At 37.1% G+C, this 18899-nt stretch overlaps 1 protein-coding gene and 1 non-coding gene across 4 annotated transcripts in view; both read left to right on the top strand.

The window, feature by feature from the left end:
• The window catches only part of CCAR1 (cell division cycle and apoptosis regulator 1), a 64782-nt gene that overhangs the window by 17671 nt on the left and 28212 nt on the right, over positions 1-18899 (top strand). For 2 of the 3 annotated variants that reach the window (XM_046027086.1, XM_046027085.1), the window contains exons 5-15: positions 757-789; positions 4424-4617; positions 5480-5594; positions 5707-5899; positions 11199-11328; positions 11565-11726; positions 14743-14968; positions 15568-15681; positions 16213-16379; positions 17114-17324; positions 18138-18221. In XM_046027086.1, coding sequence (XP_045883042.1) covers positions 757-789; positions 4424-4617; positions 5480-5594; positions 5707-5899; positions 11199-11328; positions 11565-11726; positions 14743-14968; positions 15568-15681; positions 16213-16379; positions 17114-17324; positions 18138-18221 — 1629 coding nt within the window. The remainder of the gene's footprint in view (positions 1-756; positions 790-4423; positions 4618-5479; positions 5595-5706; positions 5900-11198; positions 11329-11564; positions 11727-14742; positions 14969-15567; positions 15682-16212; positions 16380-17113; positions 17325-18137; positions 18222-18899) is intronic. The other variant, XM_046027087.1, reaches the window with a different exon arrangement.
• On the top strand, positions 16017-16081 carry LOC123955896. The gene has a single exon (XR_006821434.1). It is a non-coding gene; the product is annotated as a small nucleolar RNA SNORD98 (small nucleolar RNA).

An 18899-nucleotide genomic window follows, 5' to 3' on the forward strand; every position in this document is an offset into this window, starting at 1 on the left:
TTTGTGTGTTTTTTATATATTTTGTGTATTAACCTGTTATCAGATATATCATTTAGAGAGCCATTTTTTTTCCCCAATGATATTTCTGTAGCATGGTGACCAACAAGTCAGTAATAGAAATTTCCCATCTAAGTACTTAAGGGGTTTTTTCGTGTGTGTGTTTTTGTTGGTTTTTGGGGGGGGGTGTTACTCTTAGGAAATAAGATAAAAGATCAATTTCTTTGTTGGATGTGTTAGGTTTTTTGTTTGTTTGTTTTAAAAAGATTTTATGTTTAGGGGCGTCTGAGTGGCTCAGTGTCAGCCTTTGGGTCAGGTCATCCCAAGGTCCAGGGATTGAGCCCCGCATCGGGCTTTCTGCAGCAGGGAACCTGCTCCTCCCTCTCCCTCTGCCTGCACTCTCCCTACTTTTGCTTGCTCTCTCTCTCTCTGTCAGATGAATAAGTAAAATCTTGAAAAAAGAAAAGATTTTATGTTCTAGTAATCTCTACATGTAACTTGGGCTCAAACACTGAGATCAGTAGTCACATGCTCTACTGACTGAGCCAGCCAGGTGCCCCATTGATACATCAGGTCTGCAGTTAGAAATAGTTGTAAGAAATCTTACAACTGATGAATTCTGTTATTTTTCACCTTATTTCTTAATTAGAAATAAAGTACCCATTTAATAGGAATTTTTCTTTAGAGCATCTGTGAAACAATTTTGATTGATTCTTTTCTTTTTTCTTCTCTATTTTTGCTTGTTTTTTCTATTTTCAGTTACAGCAACCTCAGCAGACCCTTTTAACACAGGTTAGTTTGCCATTAATCTGTTTCTTTTGGATATCTGAGTGAAGAATAGACCAAAATTTTATTCCTATTCTAGTATTTCTTTCAGAGTTTGAAGATGAATATTGGTTGATTGACATTAGTTTAACAATATATGAAATAAAGATGGAATGCATGTTGTTGTTTTGTCTTTAATGGTATTTGATTGTAGATCCAGCTGTGATCTAGTTTGAATAAATATGAGGTCTTGTTTTAAACTTAATTATTTTTTTTAAAGATTTTATTTATTTGACAGAGAGGGAGAGAGGTAACACAAGCAGTGGTTGGAGGCAGAGAGAGAAAGAGAAGCAGGCTCTTTGCTGAGCAAGACTATCAATGCAGGGCTTAATCCCAGGACCCTGGGATCATGACCTGAGCTGAAGGCAGATGCTTAACTGCCTGAGCCACCCAGGTACCCCTAAACTTAATTCTTACTTTAAACTTAATTCCTTTTTTTTTTTTAAAGATTTTATTTATTTGAGAGAGAGAGACAGTAAGACACAGAGCATGAGAGGGGAGAAGGTCAGAGGCAGAAGCAGACTCCCTGTGGAGCTGGGAGCCGGATGCAGAACTTGATCCTGGGATTCCGGGATTATGACCTGAGCCAAATGCAGTGACTTAACCAACTGAACCACCCAGGCGCCCTAAACTTAATTCTTAATACATTTTCATTGTAGCTAATATTTTTAGGAAAATTTTTTTATTATATTGTTTTAAGCTTTACCTTAATAGGTGAGAGTGTTGTATTACATTATCAATTTAATTTTTCAGCAGCATTAAAGTGTTTTTGAACTTCAAGAAATACATATTTTATTTATTTGAGAGAGTGTGCACAGTAAAGAGCAGAGGGAGAAAGACAAGGAGGCTCTACACTGAGTGCAGAGCCCTATATGGGATTTAATCCTATGATCCTGAGACCATGACCTGAGCCAAAATCAAGTTAGAGACTTAACCAGCCAGCCACTGAGGCTTCCCCATTTTTAAACTTACTTTTTTTTAAAAAAAGATTTATTTATTTATGACAGAGAGCAAGAGAGGGAGCACAAGCACAGGGAAGCTGGAGAGGGAGAAGCAGGTTCTCTACTGAGCAGGGAGCCCGGATGTGGGACTCCATCCCAGGATGCTGGGATCATGACCTGAGTCGAAGGCAGATTCCTAATGACTGAAGCACCCGGGTGCCCCGTTTTTAAACTTAGGATACTTAACATTTTTAAATTTAAAATAGTGCTGCTTTAGGTTTGTGGATGACTTACAGTCTTTGTTGCATTTTTTTTTCTTTTTTAAAATTTATTTTAAAGTGTAAGAAACCAGGGCACATGGGTGTCTCAGTTAGGTGTCTGACTTCACTCAGGTCATGATCTCTGGGTCCTGAGATTGAGCCCTGGGTAGGGTTCCCAGCTGAGCAGGGAGTCTGTTTGTCCCTCTCCCTTTGCTCAACTCCCCCATCCCCCCGGTTCATGCTGTCTCTCAAATAAATTAATAAAATCATTAAAAATTAATAAAGTGTAAGAAACCATCCCTGGTTTCTGAGCTGTACAAAAATCACAAAATCTTAAGCTGTGGGCTGGATTTGGACCAGGGGCCATGGTTTACTGACTTAAAAGTGAAATACTATGAAACTGATGAAAAGGAAGCAGAACCTGTAACAGTGACTGGAGACAGTGATTGTCCATGGATAGGGAATTGGGTAGCTGAGGAGCAGGAGTAGAGAAGAAGCTTTGTAATTTATAACCTTTCATACCATTTTATTTTATTTTTTTTCCTTTCACACCATTTTAGTCTTGAATATGTTTTTTGTTTTTTGTTGTTTTTTTTTTGACAGAGAGAGTTCACAAGTAGGCAGAGAGGCAGGCAGAGAGAGAGGCTCCCTGCTGAGCAGAGAGCCCGATGTGGGACTTGATCCCAGGACCCTGAGATCATGACCTGGGCCGAAGGCAGCAGCTTAACCCACTGAGCCACCCAGGCGCCCCTTGAATATGTTATTTTTGTTAAAAAAAAAAATTCACTTGAGAAGTCAGCCTCACTTTGTTTTTATTAAGGAATCAAAATTAACTGACCCTGATCTTTTATTTTCAATCTCCAGTAGAATTTCCAAACTGAGTTGAAAAGCTATAAAAAGCAGTCTAGTCTTTTCTTGGAATGGCATTTCCTAGTTTGCACCCATAAATCATTATTGTCTTAAGATGTTAAAGAAATTTCATGGGAAATAATTTTGTGGTCATAGTCTGAGAAATGTTGAATTCTCGTTTTGCCTTGAAGAGTCAGATGATTGTTTCTTTGTTTCTGATGATTTTATTTCTATTTATATATAGACATTTTAACAGCAATATGCTGTTCATGTTTGATTATGCCAGAATAGACAAATGAAAGTGTTAACATTTTTCTTGTTTTTTCAGTTTTATGGAGAGATAATTGGTATGTAACATTGTATTAACAGAAGGTATACAACATAGTTTGATTTATGTATATATTGTGAAATGGTGACCATAATAAGATTTTTTTTTAACATGAATCACCTCACATCATTAAAATTTTTTTCTGTTAAGAAATTTTAAGAGCTACTGTGTCAGCAACTTTCAGATACAGAATACTGTATTATGGTCATCATCTGTACATTACATCCATGGAACTTAATATTTAGCTTATAACTAGAAGTTTGTACTTTTTGACCAACTTCACCCATTTCTTCCTCCATACCTTTGGCAGTCACCAAGGTTCTGTTCTGTTTCTATGAATTTTTTGTTTTTTTTTTTAGATTTCACATGTAAGTGAGATTATACATATTTGTCTTTCTCTCACCTGTTTCACTTATTTAGGACTTTGCTGAGTATTATGCCACTATTTGAATTTCTACGAGGGGACTAAAATTTGCAGGTTTTTGTTTTTGTTTTTAAGTAATCTCTACTCCCAATGTGGGGTTTGAACCCACAACCCCAAGATCAAGATTCCCACGCTCCACCAACTGAGCCAGCCAGGCACCCACCCCTAACATACACATATTTTTTTAAAGGGGTGCTGTGCACAGGAAGAGGGAGAGAGAATCTTAAGCAGGCTCCATGCCCAGCACATGAGTCTGATGTGGGCCTCTATCTCACAACCTGAGAAATCATGAGTTGGATGCTTAAGTGACTGAGCCACCTAGGCGCCTCAGTATGCGTTATTTATTTTAGAGAGTGTGTGTGTGCACATGGGCGTTTGCTTAAGTGTGAGTAGGGGCAGAGGGAGAATAAGTAAGAGAATCCCAAAGGGACTCCCTGCTGAGTGCAGGGCTCCATCTCTTGACCCTGAAATCATGACCTGAGCTAAAATCAAGAGCTGGGACACTCAACCTACTAAGCCACCCAGGCGCTCCTGCAGTATTCTTAAAACTCATTTTATTATGGTATTTTCTTTGCCTGGAACAACCTGTGACCATATTAATTTGATGGAACTTAATGTTGTTGAGGTAGATAATAAAAATTGTTTTTCAGACTTGATTCTCACCTTCAATGTGTACATGAGTATTTCCTAACTTCAAATAAGTTAATTTTAGCATTTTGCAATAGTTTTGAGTGGTCATTTTTAATTTCTAGAGTATTTCAAATCATTAGCTTAATTCGATCTTGATTTTGTTTTATAGCCAGCTGTTGCATTGCCTACAAGCCTTAGCCTATCTACTCCTCAGCCTGCAGCTCAGATAACTGTATCGTATCCCACACCAAGGTCCAGTCAGCAACAAACCCAGCCTCAGAAACAGCGTGTTTTTACAGGAGTCGTTACAAAACTACATGATACATTTGGATTTGTGGATGAAGATGTATTCTTTCAGCTTAGGTAACTTAATTAGGTGTTGGCAAATGCCTTCTTGTGTTTAGCATGAAATATATTGATAAGACCAAATTGTGGCGTAGCATTACGGTTTAATTATAATTTTTTCTTTTAATCATCTAGCTTGTATTATATTTATATCTGGCCTTTATTCATGGAGAAAATGAGTGAAGATATCTTCTGGTTACTGAATAAAATAATTATGGTGAATTCTTTATACATATTTTATAGGAGTGAGTTAATATTTTTAACTCACCATGGGCAGACTTACAGTGAGAGCAGAGATTGAACTAGTCATATGCCTTTTAAAATTTAATATGTTTGACTTATCTAATTACACAATGTACTAAAAAAGCATTTTTAATTGAAAAATTAATGGGTAGGATTGAATGAATAATGACTAACATTCAGAATAGTATTTTAGTGTGATGGTGGTTGCATGTGGATATTTTTACTGTATTCCTAGTGAACTGCTTTAGAAGTACTTTCTCTGGGAAATTAAATTTAATATCATATGATATTTTTCTGAAAATTGGTTTCCTGTATTCCATCTTCATTTCTCTTATCACTCCACAGCCCAAGGAAAATCTTACTCTTGGATTGTGAAAGTTAGAACGTACTGTAGATGGAGAGACACAATATTGGGAGAATATGAGGTGCAAAGTTATTTCTAACATTTCAAACCCTGTGTTTTTCAGGGTAAAACATCTGTTCTAAAAATAAGTCGAGGTATATTTATTTCTTAAGAGGGCTTCTTTCTTTTAGACTTCCATTTCAAATAGTTTACGTCTGATAAAATACATAATACAAAATTTTTTTGGAGGAATCTCTTAATTGTATGTATATTTAACTTAATTTTTTTTTCCAGTGCTGTCAAAGGGAAAACCCCCCAAGTGGGTGACAGAGTATTGGTTGAAGCTACATATAATCCCAATATGCCTTTTAAATGGAATGCTCAAAGAATTCAGACGCTACCGAATCAGGTATATAAAATACTGGGTTAGGTGTTACAGAAACTTGGATGATTCATCTTCTAATTTTCTAAGTTTTTTCTTCCTCTTCAAATTTTTATTTCATTTCTCTACTTTTGTTAAGAATCAATCCCAAACTCAGCCTTTACTGAAGACTCCTCCTGCTGTACTTCAGCCAATTGCACCACAGACGACATTTGGTGTTCAGGCGCAGCCCCAACCCCAGTCCCTGCTGCAAGCCCAGATCTCAGCAGCTTCTATTACACCGTTATTGCAGACTCAGCCACAGCCTTTATTACAGCAGCCACAGCAGAAAGGTATTACTTGTAATGTATCTTTTCAGTTTCAGGCTAACACATAACTTTTACAACTGTGTAGTTAAAATAACGAGAATATGCTTTTAATTATTTAAAAAAGGCAGGATTTCCAGAAGTAAGTATCTTATGCAGACCACTTCTACTTCTGTAGCTGTTTGGAAGTATTTTTATTTTATTGCTCTTGTATTTTTTTGAATTTTAACTTTAATTATTTTAAAGATTTTATTTATTAATTAGAGACAGAGACTGAGAGAGAAAGCACAAACAGCAGGAGAGGCAGAGGCAGAGAGAGAGGGAGAAGCAGATTCCCTGCCGAGCTGGGAGTCCGACCTGAGGCTTAATCCCAGGACTCTGCGATCATGACCTGAACTAAAAGCAGACGCTTAACATCTGAGCCACCCAGGTTCCCCTTATTGCTCTGACAGAAAGAGGTGCTCTTTGTGAACTTAAATATCAGAACTGTTAATCCCCAATCCCTTTATTGGTATCTTATCTGTAATGGAAGAAAATTTCATATAATCTAACATTTTACTTACTATATTTTTAAAGATTTATTTAATTGGGGGGAGGGGCAGACGGAGAGAAGAGAATCTATAAGCAGAGTCTCCGCTAACCGGGGGAGCCCAACATGGGGCCCAGTCCCAGGATTGTAGCATCATGACCTGAGCCAAAATCCAGAGTTGCCTACTTAACCAACTGGGCCAACCAGATGCCCCTAAACATAATATTTTATGTATATGTTGTTTGGTGGTAGTACTTTATTTTTTTAAGAAGATTTTATTTATTTGACAGAGACACAGTGAGAGAGGGAATGTAAGCAGGGCGAGTAGGAGAGGGAGAAGCAGGCTTCCCGCTGAGCAGAGAGCCCAATGCAGGGCTTGATACCAGGACCCTGGGATCATGACCTGAGCTGAAGGTAGACTCTTAACTACTGAGACACCCAGGCGCCCCATGGTGGTAGTACTTTAAATTACTTGTTGAATTACAGTGCATGAAATAAGTGAGCTGTATTTTACATTTTCCTTTGTAAATTGATTATTTGAAATTCTGGACACTTTTTTAATTGAAATGGTAACAAGATAACCTTGGCTTAAGAGAAGCGTACTTTTTTTCCAGATTTTATTTATTTATAAATAGAGAGAGTGAACATGAGGGGGGAGCAGGGAGAGCAGGGGGAGTGGGAGAAGCAGACTGTCTAGCAGGGAGCCAAATGTGGGGCTCGAACCCAGGACCCTAGGATCACGACCTTAACCGAAGGCAGATGGTCAACTGACTGAGCCACCAAGCGACCTAACTAAAAAGCCTACTTAATTCATTTTTTTGTTGCTGTTTTGGTAGGCTTTTTTTTTTTTTTTTTTTTTAAGATTGACTTATTTTAGAGAAAGAGCACAGGAGCAGGGGGGAAAGTGGAGGGGGAGGGAGAGGAGAGAAATTCAAGCAGATTCTGACAAGTGTGTAGCCCAATGCAGAGCTCCATCCCATGACCTTGAGGTCGTGATGTTAGCCAAAATCAAGAGTCAGATGCTTACAGCTGAGCCATGCAGGTGCCCCTAATTAATATTTTTTAAAAGTGTCATTTATGACATTTTCTCTTTGAGTATATCACATATAAAATAATGAAAGAGATTACAGTGTAATGAGTTACTAAATGAACACAGGTAATTTTTGGGGTAAAAAAATGAGAATTTTGCTGTTTAGTCTTTTTTAATGGTTTTACTCTCTAAGTATGCATCCTCATACTACAGGTGAGTTGTTTTTTTTTTTATTAACACATAATGTATTACTTGTTTCAAGGGTACAGATCTGTGATTCATCAGTCTTACACATAGCACTCACTCACCATAGCACCTTATCCTCCCCAGTGTCCATTACCCAGCCACCTCATCCCTCTCACCTCCCTCCCCTCCACCTAATACAGTTTAGATTTGTTTCTTTGAATGTTACAGTGTTTGATTCCATTTATATAATCTGTTGTGTATGATTTAATTTTTCTTCTTTTTTAAAAAATTGTTATTTATTTATTGGAGAGTGAAAGAGAGAGCATGTGTACTTAAGTAGGAGTGAGGGGCTGAGGGAGAAGCAGATTTCCCCTCTGAGCAGGGAGCCCAATGTGGGGCTCAGTCCCAGAACCGTGGGATCATGACCTGAGCTAAAGGCAGATGCTTAACTGATTGAGCCACCTAACTGTCCTCCTGTTTTGTTTTGTTTAAGATTTTATTTATTCATGACAGAAATAGGGAGAGAGAGGTAACACAAGCAGGGGAAGCAACAGGCGGAAGAAAAAGCAGGCCTCCTGCTGAGCAGGGAGCCTGCTATGGGGAGGGGGGGCTCAATCCCAGGATGCCGAGACTATGACCTGAGCTGGAGGTAGACACTTTAATGACTGAGCCCCCGAGGTGCCCCTGTTTGTTTGTTTTTAAAGATTTTACTTAGGGGCACCTGGGTGGCTCAGTGGGTTAAAGCCTCTGCCTTTGGCTCAGCTCGTGATCCCAGGGTCCTGGGATCGAGCCCCGCATTGGGCTCTTTATTCAGCAGGGAGCCTGCCCCCCCCCCCCGCCCCCCCCCCCGCCTGCCTCTCTGCCTACTTGTGATCTCTCTGTCAAATAAATAAATAAAAATCTTTAATAAATTAATTAATTAAAAAAAGATTTTACTTAGGGGGCCTAGGTGGTTCAGTTGATTAAGCATCTACTGTTGGCTCAGGTCATAATCCCAGGGACCTGGGATCAAGCCCCATATCCGGGTCTCTACTCAGCTTCTCCTGCTCCTGCCTGCTGCTCCCTGCTTGTGCTGTCTCTTTCTCTCTGTTAGATAAAGTCTTTAAAAAAAGAAAATTTCCATTGGCAACTAAGGATTTCTTTCCTTCTTATTTTAAAGATTTTATTTAGTTATTTGACAGAGATCATAAGTAGCAGAGAGACAGGCGGGGGGTGGGGAACAGGCTCCCTGCTGAGCAGAGAGCCCGATGTGGAGCTCCATCCCAGAACCCAGAGATCGTGAACTGAGCTAAAGGCAGAGGCTTAACACACTGAGCCACCTGGGCGCCCCAGCAACTAGGATTTCTTAACATAAGAAATGTTCATAAGTTAGCTGTTTCTTTCTTCCTTAGTTTTTATCATGAAAATTTTCAACTATACGAAAATTTTGAAAGAACTGTAAAGTGATCACTTACATACTTACAACCTTGTAATATTGTTAACATTTTACTTTATATTTTGTCTGTTTACATGTTTGCAAATATACCCCTTTTTGCTTATTCATTTGAAGCATTTAGACTGATATTTCACCTCTATATGCTGAAGCATGTCCTTTCTATTTTTTTTTTTTTTAATATTTTATTTATTTGTCAGGGAAAGTGTGTGCAAAAGTGGGGGAGCAGCAGGTAGAGGGAGAGGGACCCTGATGTGGGACTTGGTCCCAGAGCCCTGGGATCACGACCTGAGCAGAAGGCAGATGCCCAACCGACTAAGCCACCCAGGTGTCCCAGTCATGTCCTTTCTAAAAGAGAACATCTTTCTTTTTTTTTTTTTTTAAGATTTTATTTATTTGACAGAGAGGGACAGTAAGGGAGTGGGAGAGGGAGAAGCAGGCTCCCTGCTGAGCAGGGAGACCCATGTGGGGCTCAATCCTAGGTCCCTGGGATCATGACCCGAGCCAGAGGCAGAGGCTTTATGCTCAACTGACCGAGCCACCCAGGCACCGTGAGACTGCAATCTATTATTCCATCTAAGAAAAAGCATTCAAGTATTTTAGTATATTCAGATCTCGCCATTTGTCTCCCAGATGTCTTCGAAGTTTGTTTTGTTTTTTTCCTAAACATAAAGCCAGTCAGCTTTTATCCGTTGTGTTTGGTTATGTTACCTTAGTTTTTTTATTCTGGAATAGTTTCTTACTTTTTCTTTCTTTCAAATATTTATGTAAAAGAGTGTGGGGGTGGAGGGGAAAGAGAGGGAGAGAAAAATCCCAAAGCAGAGGTCCCTGGGATCATGACTTGAGCTGAAATTAAGAGTTGGACACTCAACTGACTGAGCAACCCAAGTGTCCCAGTTTCCCACCTTTTCTTTCTTCCTTTACGACATTGACTTTTTGAAGAAATTGGGCTAGTTGTGTTGTGGATTCTTTTGGAATGTGGTATTATGGATGTCCCTTTATTCCTCGTGTTGTTTTTACCTTGTTCTATCTGCCGTATAAAGTATGAACCTAATAGAATAAATCTAAAGGCTTTGGTAAGGGACACCTGGGTGGCTCCATCACTTAAGCGTCAGACTCCAGATTCATGTTTCAGTTCTTGATGTTAGGGTTGTGAAGTTGAGTCTCTGTGTCAGGCTCCTTGCTGGGTGTGGAGACTGCTTAAGATTCTCTTTCTTTCTCACCTTCTTTCCCCAACACACCACCCCCTGACTCACTTGGCACTCTCTCTCTTAAAAAAAGAAAATGAGGGGCGCCTGGGTGGCTCAGTGGGTTGAGCCGCTGCCTTCGGCTCAGGTCATGATCTCAGGGTCCTGGGATCGAATCCCGCATCGGGCTCTCTGCTCAGCGGGGAGCCTGCTTCCCTCTCTCTCTGCCTGCCTCTCTGTCTACTTGTGATCTCTCTCTGTCAAATAAATAAAATCTTTAAAAAAAAAAAAAGAAAATGAAAGGCTTTGGCCAGGACACATTATAGGTGAGGTTTTGTAATTTGTATTATATTAGGAGACACATTCTTCTGTTAATTGATGCTAAATTTGATTACTAGGTCAGAGTAGAGAGCTCTCAATAAGGAGTTCTTTTTCTCTGTGGAAACTTTGGATAATAGTTTGGCACACTGAACAACTTGTACAGTAACAGTAGTCTTTGGTTTATTTTCTGTGGATCAGGGATTTCAAACTATAGCCCTTTGATTTGGTCCATGGCCTGATTTATATGGTACCTGAACTCTAAATCACATTTGCATTTTTTTTAAGATTTTTTATTTACTTATTTGACAGAGAGAGAAATCACAAGTAGGTGGAAGTAAGCAGAGAGGCAGGCAGAGAGAGAGGGAGAAGCAGGCTCCCTGCTGAGCAGAGAGCCTGATGTGGGGCTCGATCCCAGGACCCTGGGATCATGACCTGAGCCGAAGTCAGAGCCTTAACCCACTGAGCCACCCACGCACCCCTGACCTTTGCATTTTAAATGATTGTAAAAAATACATACAAATATACAAGTGGTGTCTACTATTTCTTGGCCACAAAGCTTAAAATAGCCAACTTTTTCTAGTTGTAAAAACTTAACTAGATAATGCTTTTAAGTTAAATTTTTATTTCTGTGTCTTTTAAAGCTGGTTTATTGCAGCCTCCTGTTCGTATAGTTTCACAGCCACAACCTGCACGAAGATTAGATCCACCATCCCGATTTTCAGGAAGGAATGACAGAGGGGATCAAGTGCCTAACAGAAAAGATGACCGAAGGTATGTTTTTTTCAAGTGTACTTTTGATGGTGGTGATGGTGCACACTGTGAATGCACATAATGCCACTAACTGTACATTTAAAACATGATTAAATGGTAAGTTCGTGTTACACATATTTTACAACAATTTTTAAGAAGTTTGAATATATTAGAGAATCTTATATTAACCTGTCTTATAAAAAGAACTGTTCAGTAATGCCAGAAATACTAGTAATTTTAGAAAATTTTGTTTTAAGTCGTGAAAGGGAGAGAGAACGACGTAGATCCAGAGAACGATCTCCTCAGAGAAAACGTTCCCGGGAGAGATCTCCTCGAAGAGAGAGAGAACGATCACCTCGGAGAGTTCGACGTGTTGTTCCACGTTACACAGTTCAGTTTTCAAAATTTTCGTTAGATTGGTAAGTTTTCCCCATTGTTTTATTAAATAGCCAATTTTGTAATTTGTCTAGTTTAGTAGACTGTTATAGAGATATTTTTCTTACAACTTTCATCCCTAGCATTTAATTTATATAGGGTAGAAATGTAATTTGAAGTAGTGTATTTTCGTATATTCATAGAGTCATTAAAGATAGCTGTTGAAAAAGATAGCCCCTTGTGATCAACTTGTGTCTTTTTTTTTTTAATTTGTTCCTTAAAGTTACAATCATTTAAGGTCCAGATTTATTGATAACTTTATTAAGTCCATGGGTAGTTCATTGTGTGTGGAGTAATAACATAGCAGTGGACCTATTATTTCAAGTTAGTTGTGACAGTGTGACATAATAGCAACATAGATCTTCATATACACTCACAGATGTGTAACATATATGCATAAACATGTATATATAAATACATTTTCAGCCTTTGGAGTCAGAGGTAATGGGTAAGTTACCAAGAATTTCTTAGTTTCAACTGTAAAATGGAAGTTTTATCAACTAGCAGAATTACTAAGGTTAAATTTAGTGTGTGTATCTAAAGCAGTCCAGTCTGGCAGTTGTAGAAACTCCGTAATTAATGGTGGTGGTAGGATGATGGCCAGGTAATAACTACAAAGTTGTGGTTCATAAAAAGGCAAATTGGTAAAGTGACTAATTTAGTCTAAGGAATAGGAGAGGAGGAATTATCTGAAGGCACTGGCACTGTCAATTGAATAAAAGATAAATTAACAAGTGGAGCCAACAAATTAACAGTAAAATAAAAATGAAACATTAAGGGGCGCCTGGGCGGCTCATTGGGTTAAAGCCTCTGCCTTCGGCTCAGGACATGGTCCCAGGGTCCTGGGATGGAGCTCCGCATTGGGCTCTCTGCTCAGTGGGGAACCTGCTTCCTCCTCTCTCTTTGCCTGCTTCTCTGTGATCTCTGTCTGTCAAATAAATAAATCTTTAAAAAAAAAAAAAGAAACATTAAAAGCAGTGTTTAAGGCTATTTAGCATAGGAACAAATAACTGTGTGCACTTTAGTCTCCTGAGGAAGTATTACTGTGTTTCAGCAAAGACTAACAATTAATATTCATAATTCTGGCCTATCAAAAATTTAAATTTCTATACATTCAGTTCTAGGTTGAGTAAAACAGTGTAATTTACTTAAACTACTTAATGCCACAAAAAAGTCTTGCTTAATAACTTTGCTTAATTGTTACATAGTTCATGTTCCTGTAGTCATGTGGTCAAATGAGCAGTTGTTCTTAATTTATATTAGTTTTCTTGTTACTTCTATTTACATATATATGTTTAAATATCTAGACTGCATATATCAGAAAAACTTATTAGAAGAAAAACATTTCACCAGTCCCAAAGATAGTAAACAGAGCAGCTCTGCTCTAGACTATTGCAGTCTAGAATGCTACTTTTGGGGGAGAATTGTGATGAATAGAATGTAAATTCAGTAGCTATCTCCTTCCGAGTTAGACGATCACAGTTTCATTTCCACACTTTGAAATAAATTCCCAGAGCATCAAATCAACCCAATACAAATAAAAATCATTTTAAAATTACCATACCTTCTCTCATCTATACTAGAAGAAATCAAGATTGTTTAATAGTAATGTGATTATAAGATACTGTATGCCAAGAAATGACTCATTTGTTTATCTTTTATTGTAAATTAAAATCCTGTAGGTTAAAACACAACTTCAAAAGTTCTAGTGATGGAAAACTAAGAAACTATTATACATAATGTTTGTTTGCAACACTTTTTAAAAACACTCAAATACATATTTTTCAAACTTTCCTTAATTTGGAAGCAGAATCTTATCCATATGTTAGCAACCATACTTGACAAGTTTGTCATTATATATTTGTTATTTTTAATCTTTAAATTAAAAAATACCCTACAAATACAGTAGATCATAATTTATAGCTTGTCTTCAGTTGTCTTTAAAAAAGACAGCGAAGGGGCGCCTGGGTGGCTCAGTGGGTTAAAGCCCCTGCCTTCAGCTCAGGTCATGATCCCAGGGTCCTGGGATCAAGCCCCGCATTAGGCTCTCTGCTTAGCAGGGAGCTTGCTTCCTCCTTTCTCTCTCTGCCTGCTTCTCTGCCTACTTGTGATCTCTCTCTGTCAAATAAATAAAATCTTTAAAAAAAAAAAAAGTCAGTGAAAAGAAAAATTATTAAAAAAGCAAGTGGTTATTTTTCATCTTACAAATTGTTGTTTTCCACTTTTTGTTATGCTTTTAATAGAAATCCTTTGTTCTTTTACCAGATTGATTTACCTTTGAGTTCCTTTCCTTTAAAAGCTCTGCCTCTTAGGAAAAAGAAAATCATCCTTTAAAAAAATCAATATGCCAGATTTAAAAGCAAGAAACTTGTTCTCTTTACGTAATAAACAATCAGGTATGGATCGTAATCATTAACAGAGAGAGGAGTATGGAGGTGTTAGATAATTAAAAAACATTTAGATTTAGCTTTCATGTGGATTTTTATGCTTAATTTTGAATGTAATGTAAATATGCTTGATACAGGATCTTACTATAGAAGTAAATTTTATTTGTTTGCTTTGTATGAACCTGATTGAGGAGTACTCATCATTTGGTACCAATCTTCTCCCTTCTTTGTAGCCATTCTATAAGAATTGTAATTTTCTAAAAAATTCATAGTTTCAGCAGAGGTAGAACTGCTTTTTATTAATATCTTTTCTGGAGCTGGTGTTGAAGTTATTTCAGAGGGTCTCTAATGTATTTCAAGCTACACACAAAAAGCAAAGAAATGAAGGTAACACTTAGGCACCAGTTATTTATTTAAAGCTGTAAGTAGATAAATTTGCAATAAGGTTTCATGGCTCTTTGCCGATCTGTAGCTCATTAATAATTGACTCCTGACCAGTCTCAGCTGGCTTTAAATCATGTCAGGTTATATATTTAGATGTGGAATGGAGTGAATGTTTATATAATCTTTTATATTAAGGCTATTTATTCACTTACTTATGTCTGTTTTTCAGTCCTAGTTGTGACATGATGGAACTAAGGCGCCGTTATCAGAATTTATATATACCTAGTGACTTTTTTGATGCTCAGTTTACATGGGTGGATGCTTTCCCTTTGTCAAGACCATTTCAGCTGGGAAATTACTGCAATTTCTATGTAATGCACAGAGAAGTAGAGTCCTTAGAAAAAAATATGGCTATTCTTGATCCACCAGATGCTGACCATTTATACAGTGCAAAGGTTTGTATTCTGTGAAATATAGCTAAAACATCTGAGCAGTTATTCATATTAAGAGTATGGAATTTATCTCCTGAAAGTGGTTAGCCTAAAAAGCCATTTTTTTTTCCTTTCTGCCTGATTTCTGTTTTGGTTATTTAAGTAATTTAATTTAACCTCTTTGTCTTATCTCTTAAGCTGTGAAATTCATGGTTATTGTTTTAACATTTTGAAACCCATAAACGTGAAGATGAAGTTGATTTTATTGAGCATTTTGGGATGTTCTGTGACTTCTGGTAGCCTCAGATAACATGTACTGTTGGTGGAAAAAAAAATGTAATATTGGTAAATACCCTGTATGTTAGTCTTCAGGGTAACATTCAGTATATTGCTTATGGTTGGATAGTTCTTGGCTATTTTAGAACGTTAATCAAAAAGCATTTCTTGACAAGTTAAAACTCTATCACTATATAGTATCTAATACCATTTCTGCTGTTGCATTTTACTTTCCATTTTTATAAAAAAATTTTGGATGTCTAGTATGTAAGGATAATTAGTAGTGCTTCTCATTTTTTTACATTACTTTAGACTTTTGACAGGATTGAATTATTTGACTATAATAGGTAATGCTGATGGCTAGTCCTAGTATGGAAGATTTGTATCATAAGTCATGTGCTCTTGCTGAAGACCCACAAGAACTTCGAGATGGATTTCAACATCCTGCTAGACTTGTTAAGGTAAAATGACACATTTATTTTAACGCCAGGTGTATATTTGCTTTGCTTAGTTCTAACTGTATATGTATATATAATTAAAAATACTGCACTTTTATTAACAACTAATTTTTGTATTAAGGCACTCAAAATTTAATGATAAAGATTTTTTCATTGCAGATTATGGCTATAGCTTATTTGTACATCACTAGTTGAGCTGTCATTTTGGTGTTTTATATTTATAGCATAGTACAATTTTAGTGGTAATGGAATTAGTATATCTTTGGATTCCGTTAAGGTGTAAACTATAGCTTGTTTCTTTAAAGAATTCTTTATCTGAAGAAATATTTTAGAAGGATGAGTTATGATGTGTAAATCCTATTCCATTGCTGAAATGCAGTGTGGAACACGATGAACTGAACTCTTCCTTGACTGACAGATACCAGAGGTAGTAAAAATGATATTGGAAAGGTTTGTACCTTTCCTTTTCAAGTATTTTATCTGTAATTTGACAAATTGCATAATACATATAAATGATTCTTTGTTTTGAATTAGTTTTTAGTGGGCATGAAAGGCAAGGATGAAGCCATGGCGATTGGAGGTCACTGGTCTCCTTCGTTGGATGGACCAGACCCAGAAAAAGACCCCTCTGTGTTGATTAAGACTGCTATTCGTTGTTGTAAGGCTCTGACAGGCATTGATCTAAGTGTATGCACACAATGGTAAGTACCAATTCATTTCTTGATTAGAAATGTTTTTTTCATAGTTTATATAGATGTTCTTATCTGTCAGCCTCCCCACCCCCCTTATTTTAGCAATCTTGATCATGCAGGTAATCTCAAAGGAAAATCCCCATTTGTAGCAAAAGTTTATTTGGTGCCAAAAATGTTTGGGAGGGGAAAAGGATTAAGAACTAATCAAAATAAACTGAAAATTATTTAAATGTTTTGTTATGCTTTACTTCGGAAGTTGGATGTATGTTGAAAATATTTTTCATTTCATGCATAGCTGGAGAAGATCGTCAAGAGAGAACTTCATTTCATTATAATTCTTTTGTTATAAAATGATGTAGTTGCTGATTATTTTTGTTCAGCCATATTTTCTCTTGAGGCTTATTTGTCTTTTGTATTTTAGTGTATTTCTGTGACTTAATTAAGAATATTCTTTTTTTAGCACATGAAATCTGAACAGCTATCCAGCTTCTTCAGGTATTCTCTAAAATATGGGTAGCTCTATAATCAAACTTGAAAATGCCTTGGGGAACATATTCTTTTAACCATAAAATATTGTACAAATGTACCAAAAGAGGAACTATGGCTTCTATAATTTTTTTTTCTTTAGACCAACCTCAAGTCCTTGCAGCAAAATTTCTTTACTTGATGTGCTACAAGTGAACTAGGGTCTTTAAAATGTATTTTAGAATTTTTTTTCCAACATGCTTCTTCCCTTGCAACAGGTACCGTTTTGCAGAGATTCGCTACCATCGCCCTGAGGAGACCCACAAGGGGCGTACAGTTCCAGCTCATGTGGAGACAGTGGTTTTATTTTTCCCGGATGTTTGGCATTGCCTTCCCACCCGCTCAGAGTGGGAAACCCTCTCCCGAGGATACAAGCAGCAGCTGGTCGAGAAGCTTCAGGGTGAACGCAAGGAGGCTGATGGAGAACAGGCACTGAACGCTAATCCCTTTTTCTATTTCCGCTTCTCACAGGCACAGGAACACAGGCACAAATGCACACCACACACTACATAACAAACACACACGGAGGAACATAACTGGTAACAGCGACTGGTAATCCAGCTTTCAGCAGTATAGTTGTATTTTCTTTTCTTTAAAAAAATCTGTCTAGTATGCTAACTTTAAGAGTGCTGAGACCTCAAAGGAAAATAAGTTGTGCTTAAATTGCACAGATTTTGTTTTTATCATAGGTCTAGTTGCTGGAATCTGGGACCAGTTGTTGAGCAAGATTCAGTATTAAGCCATTTTAAACATTTTGCCATTTTCTAAAATTTAAAAAATTTTCTCTTTCACGGTCATCAGTTCTAGTCATGGATATTTGAAATTGGACAACCACAAGTCTGAGAGATTTGACATTTCAGGCTATGTGGCATCGTCTTTGGTACATTTGAAAGGTCTGACTAAATCAGTCTTAACTTTGGGTGGCTTGAAAATTGGGGCAAGATCACACACTGTGTGGTTAGTGGAGACCGGCAGTGTTTGTGCATCCCTGATATCCTTTGTGTTGTAATTTATCACCCTTTTGTGTTTCACAGATCTGGCTTTGATTGGCTGATGAGTGTCTTTGTGATCAGTTAAAAGTGGTAGAATGTATGTACGTGGACTTGCCTAAATAATAACTTTAGGAGAAGACAATCTGAAACATTTGTGACCTTGCACAGATCAGCAACAGACTTTTAAAAATAAATTACCTTTATTTTAAGGTTTCAGAATAGTAATTATGTTCTTAACTTTGTATATCAGGATGAAGAAGAGAAAGATGATGGTGAAGCGAAAGAAATTTCTACTCCTACCCATTGGTCTAAACTTGATCCAAAGACAATGAAGGTAACTTTGAAATTAATGGTATTTAATGTGAAATCTCTGGCAAGAATAGAGAATGAGATCAATGTTTTATCATAAAAAAACCATTAAAAATAAAGTCCACTGATTTTATATAAATATTCCATATTGTATTTATGTGTGTGTATAGTGATTAAAGTTTGACTTCATAAATCAGTTCAGTTTAATATCTGTCAAATGTAATATACAAGTACCTGTAGTGTGAGTAACGTCATTTTTTTATTTGACTACTGACCAAGTAGGCAGAACTTCTGCACTTAAGTAATTTAAATTCAAGGAGAAGGGAAGAAACAGGAGAAGGATTATCAAGATTATTTTAATTTTTGAAATAATATTTAAAAAGTAGATGGATACACATCTGAACCGGGAAGGAATAATTTAAAAGCCTCTTTTGTAAAGCATTGGTTAAGCTGTGCTAGTTTTTCTTTGGCCCCCAATGTCTTTGGACCTATTATCATTCTGCACTTTTTCTTTTCTGGGCTTATAATGTGAATGTATCCATAAAATTCTATGCATGTACATTCTACATAGATTGGAAGAGCACAACATTTTGCAGACTGTTATTTTTAACACATAAAAGCTGACCCTTTTTTTGACTTCTGTTATCAGCAAAAGACTGGTTTTCTTCCTTTTTATGCAACTAGTTTTTTTTAACCCACATTG

The sequence above is a fragment of the Meles meles genome, chromosome 13, assembly GCF_922984935.1.
Source record: "Meles meles chromosome 13, mMelMel3.1 paternal haplotype, whole genome shotgun sequence".
In the NCBI taxonomy this organism is placed as follows: Eukaryota; Metazoa; Chordata; class Mammalia; order Carnivora; family Mustelidae; genus Meles; species Meles meles.